General features: G+C 36.7%; 1 protein-coding gene across 2 annotated transcripts in view; it reads right to left on the reverse strand.

The window, feature by feature from the left end:
* Positions 1 to 7,371: 7,371 nt before the first annotated feature.
* The window catches only part of CPNE4 (copine 4), a 140,591-nt gene continuing 135,444 nt past the window's right edge, over positions 7,372 to 12,518 (reverse strand). For both annotated transcript variants that reach the window (XM_087947769.1, XM_087947768.1), the window contains exons 13-14: positions 11,087 to 11,323; positions 7,372 to 7,951 (exon numbers count right to left, since the gene is read on the reverse strand). In XM_087947769.1, coding sequence (XP_087803895.1) covers positions 7,820 to 7,951; positions 11,087 to 11,323 — 369 coding nt within the window. In that variant the 3' untranslated portion in view covers positions 7,372 to 7,819. The remainder of the gene's footprint in view (positions 7,952 to 11,086; positions 11,324 to 12,518) is intronic.

The following is a 12,518-nucleotide window of genomic DNA, read 5'->3' on the forward strand; positions in this document are numbered from 1 at the left end:
GATTTCTATAGGATTCAATAATTACATCTTTATTGGCATCCTGTTCTAATTTCTCCCATCCTTCATGTTCTAGAAATTGGGCACTAGCACTACATAACACTTTAGATGTGCCTTTCTCCCAAAATCTATATGCCCTATGGTTTGCCTGATAACCAACGAAGAAAAATCTTTTAGCTCTATGTTGCCCTTTTTTTCTGAGTTGTGCAGGAATATGCACCCATGCTGGTGCACCAAATGTGTGCAGGTAACTTAGGTCAGGTTTCCTGCCATGCCACCTGGTGAATGGTATTTCACCTGTCGTTGTGTTAACAACGTTGTTCAATATGTTATTAGCACACATTGTAGCCTCCCCCCACAAAGAATCAGGTAACCCAGAATCATTTAACATTGTTCTAACCATTGCCTGTAGTGTTTGGCCTCTTCTTTCAATAAAAGCGTTATGTTCTGGCCTGTATGGAGCAGACTTCTTATGCTCTATTCCAGCTACTTTAAGTCTGTTCTGGAATTTATTATTAATAAATTCCGTACCGTTATCTGTCACCAGGGTTATCAGTTGTCGTTTAGACTTTCTTTCAGCAAACCTAAGCCAATTGAAAAAATGTTGATATGTTTCAGTTTTGCTTTTCATTAAATAGCAAAACCCATATCTAGAATAATGGTCCATAATGCTCAGTATATATCTAGCACCCCCATACTGGGTTTCTTTGGACCTATGATGTCTGCAAATACTACTTCTAAAGGTTCTTTTGTTTTGAAACCATTTAGCCTATTTGCAGGCAATACTTTGCTCTTATCTTCACAGCAAACATTACAACGCAAATATTTATCACAAGGTTTTAACCTTATTCCTTCAGATAACTCAACTGTATGTTTTAGCATTTTAAAATTTACATGCCCCAAACGCCTATGCAATAAATGGATACATTCTTCATGAGGCTTTATATTATTAAATACAGTTTGTGCCTCCCCTTTCTTACTATTATCTAAGACATATAATGTTCCATTTAAAGCTGCAGTTACCCTTTTGTTATCTTTTTCAATTATGCAATTATTATCTTTAAAAGTAATTACATAACCTAATTTATCTAATACCCTTACTGAAAGCAAATTAAACTTTAGTTGCGGTACATACAACATTTTTATATCCTGGTTTATGCACGGACAATGTGCAAAACCTTCACCTTTCGCATTAATATTCCAACCGTTTGCAAGAGATATATGTTGAGAGCTTTTAGACATTTTTATAAATTTTGTCTTATCTCTTGTGATGCAGTGGGATGCGCCACTGTCAACCACCCATAGATCATTCTTCACATCAGAGTTTCTAAACGTGGCTAGTTCAAATGCTTTCTTTGGCTTTTTTACATTCTGGCTTTTTCTCTTTTTGCAGAATCTTGCCAAATGTCCTCTGCCTCCACAATTAAAACACTTTTTAATTGTGTATGCCGTCGAAGATAAATTCTCTTCTTCCAGGTGCTTTCCTTTGCTTTGCTGGTTTCTTTCAAGCTTTGAAGATAATTTTTCTTCTTTCTTATCTTCTCTCAGCTAAGTCACGCTCACGCCTTCTTCTGGCTTCTTCTAGTAGCCTGCCTGTTATGTCGGTTAATGAGAGGCTTTCTTTTGGCAATACCTCTAACGAAGTCACATAGTCATCATAGCTTTGATCTAATGAAGATAATATTATGTAGACTTGTTGCAGTTCATTAAATATAAGCTCTTTTTCTTGCAATTCTTGAAAAATGCTCTTCATACAGTTTAAATGAACTAACATATCTCCATTCCTCTGAAGATGCGTTTGAAAAAGCTTCCGTGTAAGATTTATATGTGCTCCTACACTGTCCCGAACATAAATCTTCCTGAGGTTCTCCCAGCAGTTTGCAGCATTTTCTTCTCCACGAATATGGACAAGTTGCTGATCACAGAGAGTCAGTCCTATGATGCATAAAGCCTGCTCATTCTTCAGTTTAAAGTCTTGTAACTTTTCGTTATCATCATCATCAGCAGGATCCCAGCTACTCACATCTGGTGGGTTTGCTATAATGTCCCACAAACCTTCTTTGCGTAGAAGTAAACTACATTTCATTGACCATGAAACATAGTTTGTTCCATCCAGCCTGGATATCATGGACAGTTGTGACAAATTTACTTGTGCCATTACTCTTCAGATATTTTAACTATTTTAAACTAATTAAAACAGTTTGTTTTTTACAGTAATGTGCAACTCACACCAACTCTCTCTGCTATATCCTGGTTAGTTAGACTATGCTGCTGGGCCCATAACCAATGTTAGTGTTTGGGGATTAACCCCTAGCAGAGTATTGCAGCAGTAGTCAAGCCAGGAAGCCAAACGAGAGTGGAAGGGCCCCAGAGTATACACACACTGAACACAAACACTTCTTTGTAGTTTAAATAGTTTTTAATCCATTTAGAGTTTAAAGCATTGTCATTCAGTCCAATTGTCATTCACTATATTTCCATCCAGTAAGACTCACTATTACAGTCCAAGTTAAGAGTCCTTACAATATCTTTATCAGCCGATAAAGATATCTTCTCCTCCTCTGGTGCCTCTCTCCAGGGGAACAATCGCTGGATATTCAGCAAGACGCTCAAACAGTAGAACAGTTGAATTCAGCAGTAAATCAGCAAACAGTAGCATACAGGATCATCTCAGTCACAGGCACAGTTACAATAAGACACAGTTAGTCGCAGTAACACACAGTAAGCTTTCCAGCTTCTAATGCTTCCTTATATTGTAACTTCTAACCGCACCCTTAATCGGCTAATTGCCTGCAGCATTGTGCTTAAAGTGATAAGCACTTAAACCATGATATCTAAGTTTTATATATTTATTCACCCAAACCATATTTGGTATCAATGTTATACCTAACAGGGAGGATTGTCCTTTTCACTCAACCTGGGTTTTTTTTTTGCGGGGCAGAAGCAGCAGCGGCGGCGGCGGGTGGGGGGCGGCGGCAGAAGCGGCGGCAGCGGGGCAGAAGTGGCAGCAGCGGCAGTGGGGGGGGGCGGCGGCAGAAGCGGCGGCGGGGGCAGAAGCGGCGGCAGCGGGGGCAGAAGCAGCGGTGGCGGTGGGGTGGGGGGCAGAAGCAGCGGCGGGGGCAGAAGCGGCAGCAGCGGCGGCGGGGTGGGGGCGCGGCGGCAGGGGCAGAAGCGGCGGCAGAAGCGGCGGCGGGGGGCAGAAGCAGCGGCAGAAGCGGCGGCGGGGCAAAGCGGTGGGCGGCAATGGCAGAAGCAGCGGGGGGGCAGAAGCGGCAGCGGTGGGGTGGGGGCGGCGGCGGGGCAGAAGCAGCAAAGGCCTTTTCTGTTGCTCCTTGGCATGGCACTCGCCTCACCCTGCCTCGCGCCTGCCTCTCCCTCCTCCTCCTCGCTGGCTCTTGCCAGAAGGTTGGGGTGGGCACTGGGTCGCATTACAAGGCGACCTGGGCCGCATGCGGCCCGTGGGCCGCGGGTTGGACAAGCCTGCTCTATGGCTTCTCTGATGATTCTGTGGCTAGGGTTTTCTATAGTGGCTAGGGTTTTGGTGCCATTGAAGTTGATGCTATGACCTGTGGCTTCCATGTGTTGGACTAGTGAGGAAGTGTGTTCCAGCTTTTTGACTGCATTTTTGTGTTCATCCAGGCGGGTACTTATTCTTCTATTGGTCTGTCCAATGTATGTGGCCGGGCATGATGCACAGGGGACTTCGTATATGCCTTGGTTTTCCAGGTCAATTTTATCTTTGGGGTTGCTAAGGATGGCTGCTATTTTTCTGTCTGTTTTGAAGGCAGTCTTGATGTGATGTCTGTGTAGTACCTTACTAATTTTGTCTGTAGTACCTCTTATGTAGGGCAGGACAGCTGTTCCATAGGTCTGTTCATCTTCTGGGTCTCTATTATGTTTCAGTGTGTTTTTGTGGATCAAGCTGGTGATTTTGCTTTTGTGGAAGCCGTTGGCTGTCAGTACTTTAGTCAGGGTGTATAGTTCAGTCTTAATGTGTGTCTTGTCTGCCAGGCGTTTGGTTCTGGTAATTAGTGTTTTAGCCACGGAGTTTATCTGTGCTGGGTGGTGGTGGGATTGGGCGTTGAGGTAGCGGTTGGTGTGTGTTTTCTTCTGGTATACGGTGTGTCCTAGTGTGCCATCTGTTTTTTTGTAGATTAGTGCATCTAGGAATGGTAGTTGTTTGTTTGTTTCCGTTTCCATGGTGAACTTGATTTTGGGGTGTGTGCTGTTTAGGTGTGTTAGGAAATTGTTTAGGTTTTCTTTTCCATGGGGCCAAATCACAAATGTGTCATCGATGTATCTTAACCATTGTTTGGGTTTGTGGATGGCATTGGCCAGGGCTCTGGATTCGAATTCTTCCATGAACAGGTTTGCAATGACGGGTGACAGTGGTGATCCCATAGGGGCTCCTTCAATTTGTTTGTATCTTTGTCCTTTGTATATGAAATATGTGTTGGTTAAGCAGTGTTCTGTTAGTTCCATGAGGTGTTTAGCTGGTTGGTATTTATTTTTGATGATTTCAAGGGTCTCTTTTATCGGGACTTGAGTGAATAGTGAAACCACATCGAAACTTACAAGCAGATCTTCTTGCTCCACATGTAGATCTTTGATCATTTCCAAGAAGTGGTATGAGTTTTGTACATGTGAAGCTGCTGTTTCAGCATGGGGCTGTAGCTGTTTTGCTAAGTGTTTAGCTAGGTTTTGTAGTGGTGCTCCTCTGGAGCTGACTATGGGTCTGAGAGGTATGCCCTCTTTGTGTATTTTTGGGAGGCCGTATAGTTTGGGGCATCTGGAAGATTTTTCTCTTGGGATGATACACACACACACACACACACACCATATATATATACCATATATATATATATATATATATATATATATGTATGTATGTATGTATGTATGTATGTATGTATGTATATGTATATGTATATGTATATGTATATGTATATATATCTCATATATATATATATATATATATATATATATATATATATATATATATATATATATCTATAATATATATATATATCTATCTCATATATATATATATCTATCTCATATATATATATATATATATATATATATATATATATATATATATATATATATATATATATATATATATATATAGCCTTCAGCTTTGTTAGGGTATTTTCCACGTCATTATAGTTGTGCTTTTAAAGTTGTAGCAACGTTTCAGCAGAATCTCATCTGCCATCATCAGGCTTCTGTTGAACAGAACAGAAGCCTGATGATGATGCTGAACAGAAGCCTGATGATGGCAGATGAGATTCTGCTGAAAGCGTTGCTACAACTTTAAAAAGCACAACTATAATGACGGGAAAATACCGAACAAAGCTGAAGGCCATACATGTAAGTACCTTGAAAACTTAAGAAAACAAATATATATATATATATATATATATATATATATACCATATATATATATATATACCATATATATATATATATATATATATATATATATATATATATATATATATATATATATATATATATATATATAAATATAAATATAAATATAAATATAAATGGAAAATGTAATTGATTATTTAAATGATATTAGAAAAACAAAGATTATGGTAAACTAGAAATAATTATGTTATAAAATATTTGTAATGAGATTGCAATGTTATGTCCAAAAAATGAGGAATGAAAATTAAATATAATTTCATAGGTTAAATTTGGTTAAATGGAAACAAAAAGGAAACTCAATTTTCTCCCCCCCCCTCTTTTTATTGTATACATATTAGACATGAAATAGAAAATGTACTTGATTATATAAAAGATATTAGAAAACAGAGAATATGGTAAACCAACAAGGATTATATTGTAAAGTATTTGTAATGAGATTATTATATTATGATTAAAAAGGAGGGGAATGAAAATTTAATAAAATTTCATAGGTAAAATTTGGTTAAATGGAAACGAAGAGGAAATATTAAATAGTTATATGAATATCTCCGGAATAAATATAAGATTTACTGTAGATTGGGGAAAATACCATGTGGATCCTGAATATATTAGTTCTATTTTATTTTTATTTTTTTGTTTGTTTATTATACATTAGCTTTGAGAAAGTTAATGAAGATAATGTAAAATAAAATAGGTGGTAAGCTGGAAATGAAAATAATGGGGGATAAAGAGTGGAAAATATATGTGAGGATGAAATGCTCTTGACATTGGATTAATGAATTGAAAATATGAAGTGAGAACTTATTCAAAGATCAGTGTAATAGATAATGATTTGATATGAAATTAGATAAGAAAGTTGGAAATGTAACTATGACTATGTATGAATGTTGTAACCTGGAATCACATTGCTCACTTGAAAATATGTGTAAAAAATAAAAAACTTTTATTAAAAAAAAGTTGGATTCATGCATTTTGTTAAACCAAAGATGGCTCAGTAAGAAATCAGAATCCTACACCACCAAGCTGAAGGCGTACCTACCAGCGAAGATGGGAAAGAAAAAGAATTAAAAACATCAAGGAAGCACTCAGAACATGTGGCTATCCCAAGTGGGCCTTCATCAAATCTCAAAAAAGGAGTTTCAGGAACTCCTCCATAAGATGACGAAGCGAACAATAAATGAAGCAATGTTGTCATTCCATATGTTACAGGAATATCAGAAAAGCTCAGGAGGCTCTTCAGCCACCACAACATATGTGCTTCAGACCCAAGAATACATTAATGCAGAAGGGCTTCTCCACTCCAAGGATAAAACACCCAGACACAAACTGAGCAATGTGGTACATGGAGTTCTCATGGAGTACATGAGCCATGTGCAGATCTATAGATTGGGGAAACAAAACAACCACTGCATAAAGACATCACACAACATAGGAGAACAAATTCATCAGGACTAGATTCAGCAGTCCAAACAAATGCCACTCTTTTGAAGACAGCAAAGTCCACATTTTGGACAGGGAGGATCGCTGGTTTGAAAGAGGGGTCAAAGAAGCCATCTATTCAAAATTGAACAACTCTCTCTCTACAGAGGATGGAGGGATAGGACATTATCTAGTTGCTTTTTGAAAATCCAGTCAAAGCTGAAGAAGCTTTTTGAATGAGTAGTGAAACATTTTCAAAGAAAAGAAAATCTAGTTGCTTTTTGAAAAAAAGCACCTTTGGGACATTTGCTTGATTGCTTGATTTAAGGTTTCTGGGAAATTAGCCGGTATGTTTTACTAATGCTTGTTATATATATATCTTAGATTCATGTTTGAAGTATAATTTCCTGAAATAGTTTAAGGAGGTTTTGATAATAGGAATTGTCACAATCTGAAAATGGAATTCTTTATAAAAACATCTGAACAAACAGCTTTGTAGCAAGAAATACACACAACAACTGCAAAACTGAGTTGTTTTTATTTTGGAACATGCAAATATAATCCATGCATCTGCCACTTGGAAAAAAACTTTTCATTTTAATAGCAGATAAACCCAAATATATTTTGGCTATCAACTTCCAGGAAATGTTTCAAAATGCTTTACAGTGTAAAGATAATAAGAAATTTAGCAAATTTTCAACAAACCAGTATAAAAAAACAGATACAGATAACTTTTCATTTCAAGATGACATGCTGTAAAGAGTAATAATTTTGTTTTTGTTTTTTTCCATAAAAAGTCTTCAACATACAGTAGCTTAATCTTTACTTGTAAGCCTTTAGGCTACACATGCAAAAATGAAAGGGAGTGGAAATTTAAGTAAAAACCACAAAAACGTGCTATTTTCATTTTAAGTACAATAGTTGTAAATAGTAGTTCATCTGGACTCTGTCAAGTATGTAGGAAAGTTCATGGAGCTAGTGTCCTGGAAGACTCATATTCTGACATACATTTTGGTTTAATTGCTTTCCCATTATAATAGTCGACCACTTGATTTGGAACTTCAGCCAAAACACTTTTTGCTAATGCAGCTGGGGATGCCTGCAAGAAATGGCAGAAAATAATGTATGTTACTTCAGGTCTAATTGTTCCAACATTTCTTTATAACTAACAGTGCTGAGTTCATAACTCCCCTGTATTTTGTTACTTTTGTTTACTTGTTTCTTATGTTTCTCAGCTTTCTTTTATAAGTCAAAATGGTGCATACTGCATAGGTGGAAAGGAGGATATTATTTTATCCATACAGCAATCCTGTGAAGTGAGATTTATTGATTGACTTCCCAGTTCAAGGGCAGTCTCTTAGTCACTATTTTGCACTAACTGATGAAAGATGTTTTACTTCAATCCAGTCATTACTTCTAAAAAAAACCCAACACCTTATACTAAACTTACACTATACTAAAAACTATACTATAACATAGCATTTACCAGAAAGAAAACAAACCTGCCCTCTTCCTCCAAATAATTAGATTGAAATACCTTGAGAAATATTAATAGAGGAAGATGTCATTGCAAGTGAGTAAATGCAAATTTGGGTGAAAATAATGAAGTGATTGAAACAGAGAAGAAAGGGGGAAACACAATAGTTTCATCTCCTATTACCACCCATTGTCCATTCTCACAATTTGTTGAAGTTGGGGATCTGTTCATGAAGTGCCACCATCCAAACAAGGAATTAAAAAAAACAAAAACCAGGATCCTCAGTCAGGAAGAGTCTCTATAGCAGATATTCCCATTATATATAGCAGATTACAAAAAGAAAATAATTATTAATGGTATGTCCAGTCCACCATTCTTTAAGCTCTTAGATAAATACTGATATTACATTATGTCATGTCCCCAGTTAAAAGGTTTTACATGACATCTATGTCTTCCCCACTTGGAGGGGAAAGAACTTTCTCTATTTTTTATATAGTGTACTCACCCACTCCTATATCTAAAATATCACACATGATGACATGGTATAAAGTAACATCTGTATTTCTCTTCTTTGAGAACTTAAGGAAATGTTGACTGTAAATACTATTCTTCAGTTAGATTCTGAGTTAATCTTCCTGTAACACTAATGAGTACCAGGACCCAAATAGTTCCTACAGTTAATGCAATATATATACAATAGTCATCTAAAGTGCTGGGGTCCAATTCCTGAAAGAGGACCTGAATTTTATAGAAAAAGCTGGTTATCTAAGTTGAAAAATCTAAATACAGAATGAAACTAATCACAAATTGCTCCTGGTGGTCAATACATGTTGACTGATGGCTTGAAGACTTAAGTATATTTGTTCTGACTAGTGATTAATGTCCCATGCTAGAAACCAGGAGATTATGAGTTCTGGTTTTGCCTTAGGTATGGAAGTCATCTGGGTGACTTTGAGTCAGTTGCTCTCTCTCAGCTCAACTCACCTCACAAGATTGTTCTTGTGGGGAAAATAGGAAAGAATATTAGATATATTTGCTATCCTGAATTATTTATAAAAATAATAAAGGTGGAATAAAAATATTTTCTTAAAAATTGTTTAGGAAGAAGAGCCAGTGAACTTAACGGAATGTATTACAAAGCAAGCCTTTTTCTAAATGACTCCAGATTTCTAGTTTTTCCAAGGTAAATATATCTCAGAATTTGTAAATGTATGCTTATACAGACATGCAGATACAGAGAGGGGGGGTGGGGGGAAGGGAGAGAGAGATGATTCTGTATAGTTACATGAATGTACAGATTGATTTATTCATTAAATCAATATGCCATACATTTCATATCTAAGACAACTCACAATAAAAATATAAAAATTAAATTAAATTAAAAAGAGCTACATAAAAGCTAAGACCGAAGATATAAATGACTTGAGATTGTGGTCTTCTTATCCTGTTAAACATTTCCAGCAAGTAGCCCCCATTGGGACCCAGGCCAACCAACAAAACCATGTTTAATGCGCCTCCAGAAAGCCATGAGAGTGGAAGCAGATCTGACTGCTGACAATAGAATTTTCTACAGGGTGGGGGCCACAGTGAAAAAGCCTCTTCTATTTTCCAACCAGCTGAAATTCCTTAATAGACATACACTGCAGTAAGACCCTTCCATTGGACCAAGTAGGGTGGGCTAATCCCATTGGGGCAAGATTATAAGATAGGCAATTTGCATTAATTTTTATGAATAACAAGTAAATTGATAAGATCAAGAAGCTGGTCAGTGTGCAGGATATTTTGTACTTTTTTCTGTTTAATCTTCTTTTAGAGGAGAAGAATTGGTTCAAAGGTGGTATTCGGCAGGTTCTGACCAGTTCTGGAGAACCGGTAGCAGAAATTTTGAGTAGTTCGGACAACTGGCAAATCCCACCTCTGACTGGCCCCATCCCCCTCTATTCTCTGCCTCCCGAGTCCCAGCTGATCGGCTGGGTCTTCTTTGGTTGCCCTGCACATGAGAACGGAGTGGAAAGCAGGTTAGTGGGGTGGGGAGGAAATGGGGATTTTGCAGTAACCTTCCCCTGGAGTGTGGAGGGAATGGAGATTTTACAGTATCCTTCCCCTGCCATGCCCACCAAGCCACGCCCACCAAGCCACGCCCACAGAACTGGTAGTAAAAAAATTTGAATCCCACCACTGAATTGGTTCCTGAACTGATATCAAGATAGTATTCTTTTTGTAGTAGGTTTAATAATATCAAAATAGATTGCATCTTTAAAAGTCTGAATGATGATTTTTGTTTTGTGTTCATGTTATATTGTTATTTTGACTAGCATATGTTTCGTCTTGTTGTGACAATAGTAGTGTTCTCCAGTGCCAGGTTGTAATTCTGTAATACCCAAACCAAAACTTTTGAGCGTTACATTTCCCTCTTCCTCATATTAATCATCATTCTATAATATTTTCACTGTTTTATGTTTCTATATGCTAATATTGACTTTTTGAGAAAATTATAAATTTACTTTATCAAACAACTATTATTATGTAAATACACATAATCTACATTTAACTGATTTATTGGTCAGTTGTTTTCTGGTGGGCTAGGATATATATTCAAAGTGACAAGTATTTACCATAAATTTTACTAAAATCACCCTTGAATTTCTATCTGAATTATGTGTGAATATTATTGTGATAGATATAATATTTATGGGTGGAATCCCTGAACTAAGAAATAATGCCTTATCAAAAAAATATGGTTGAAACAAATCTTACATGTTTGAAGTTTCTGAATGGCACAAATTGAACAATGTCTCGTAGAACTGGTTCTCCCTTGGGAGACCGCAGGATGCCATCGTCCCCATCAAGCATCTGCATGTCACTGAAATCAGCATTTCCGACTCCAACAATGATGACCGACATGGGGAGGTGAGAGGCATGTACAATGGCTTCACGCGTGTCAGCCATGTCTGTGATGACCCCATCCGTCAGAATCAACAAAATAAAATATTGCTAGAGGGTAGAAAGGGAACATCAGCATTTGAACATATTTCTGACAATTGTTGATAAAACAGTGCTGCTGAGATTTCCTGGCAATTGCATACTGTAACTAGTTTTATTACATTTTTCACTGATGATGACTGGAGATGGAAAGTTAAATAAATATAATCAGATCAAACAAAATATAATAAAGGAGGTATGAAGGCAACAGTAAGATAATATGCTTCCTTGGGAAGAGTCATATAATCATTCACATAGACAGGGCTCATATAATATGGTAAACTCCTTTGTGATTTAGCTGGCTTTGGTTCATGTTGTTTGAATCAGCAGCTATTTGCTAAATCATGGTATATAGTATGCATGTTGTGTGAACCTACCATAATTCAATCATAGGTATTTTGCTGAGTAAGTATCAGGAAAGTGTCTGATAAAAAATAGAATGTATCCAAAGAAAAAAAATCCAAAGATTTCTGAAAGTAATTAATTTAATGGCACCATACTTAATTTGGATGGCAATTATAAGAATTTGATAGTACTAAGGAACTACTTTCTCAACTTATGTATGAATTGCTGGCTGCCTGATTCTCTTGCTGACAAAAAACAACTTATATATATCTTTATATTATAAAAGTAAAAGAAATTATGAGCCATATAAAAAGTGACAATAATTATCTTTAATTATTACCTTAAAAGAAATGGCACAATTTTTTTCATAACTTAACTTACAATGAAAATATATGGAATTACTGCACAAGAATTGTAGCTGGACTGGCACCAACTACTGTGTGTATAAATTAGAAACAATATAATATAGTATAATAAGACAGTCTGTTTTTAAATTACACACAAAATAATATCATGAGTACCTCTTTTATAATAGAAAGCTAGGACATAATTAGGGGCTAACATGATGCACAACAACTATGCAGTCAATTGTAGTTAAACATAGCTAACTTAACTATAATTTGTATTCATGAAGGGGTAAGCAGATATTTTATAATTAGTATCAAATCTAATTAACAATACCTTATAATAGCAAGAGCAATTAGATTTATATACCATTTCACAGTGCTTTACAGCTGTAAGTGGTGTACATTGCCCCCAAATCTGGGTCATTTTACCAACCTTGGAAGGATGGAAGGCTGAGTCAATTTTGAGCCTGGTGAGATTCTAACTGCCAAACTCTGCAATCAGCAGAATTAGCCTG

The sequence above is a fragment of the Notechis scutatus genome, chromosome Z, assembly GCF_049901735.1.
Source record: "Notechis scutatus isolate UNSWTSFEM ecotype Mainland chromosome Z, rNotScu1.2, whole genome shotgun sequence".
In the NCBI taxonomy this organism is placed as follows: Eukaryota; Metazoa; Chordata; class Lepidosauria; order Squamata; family Elapidae; genus Notechis; species Notechis scutatus.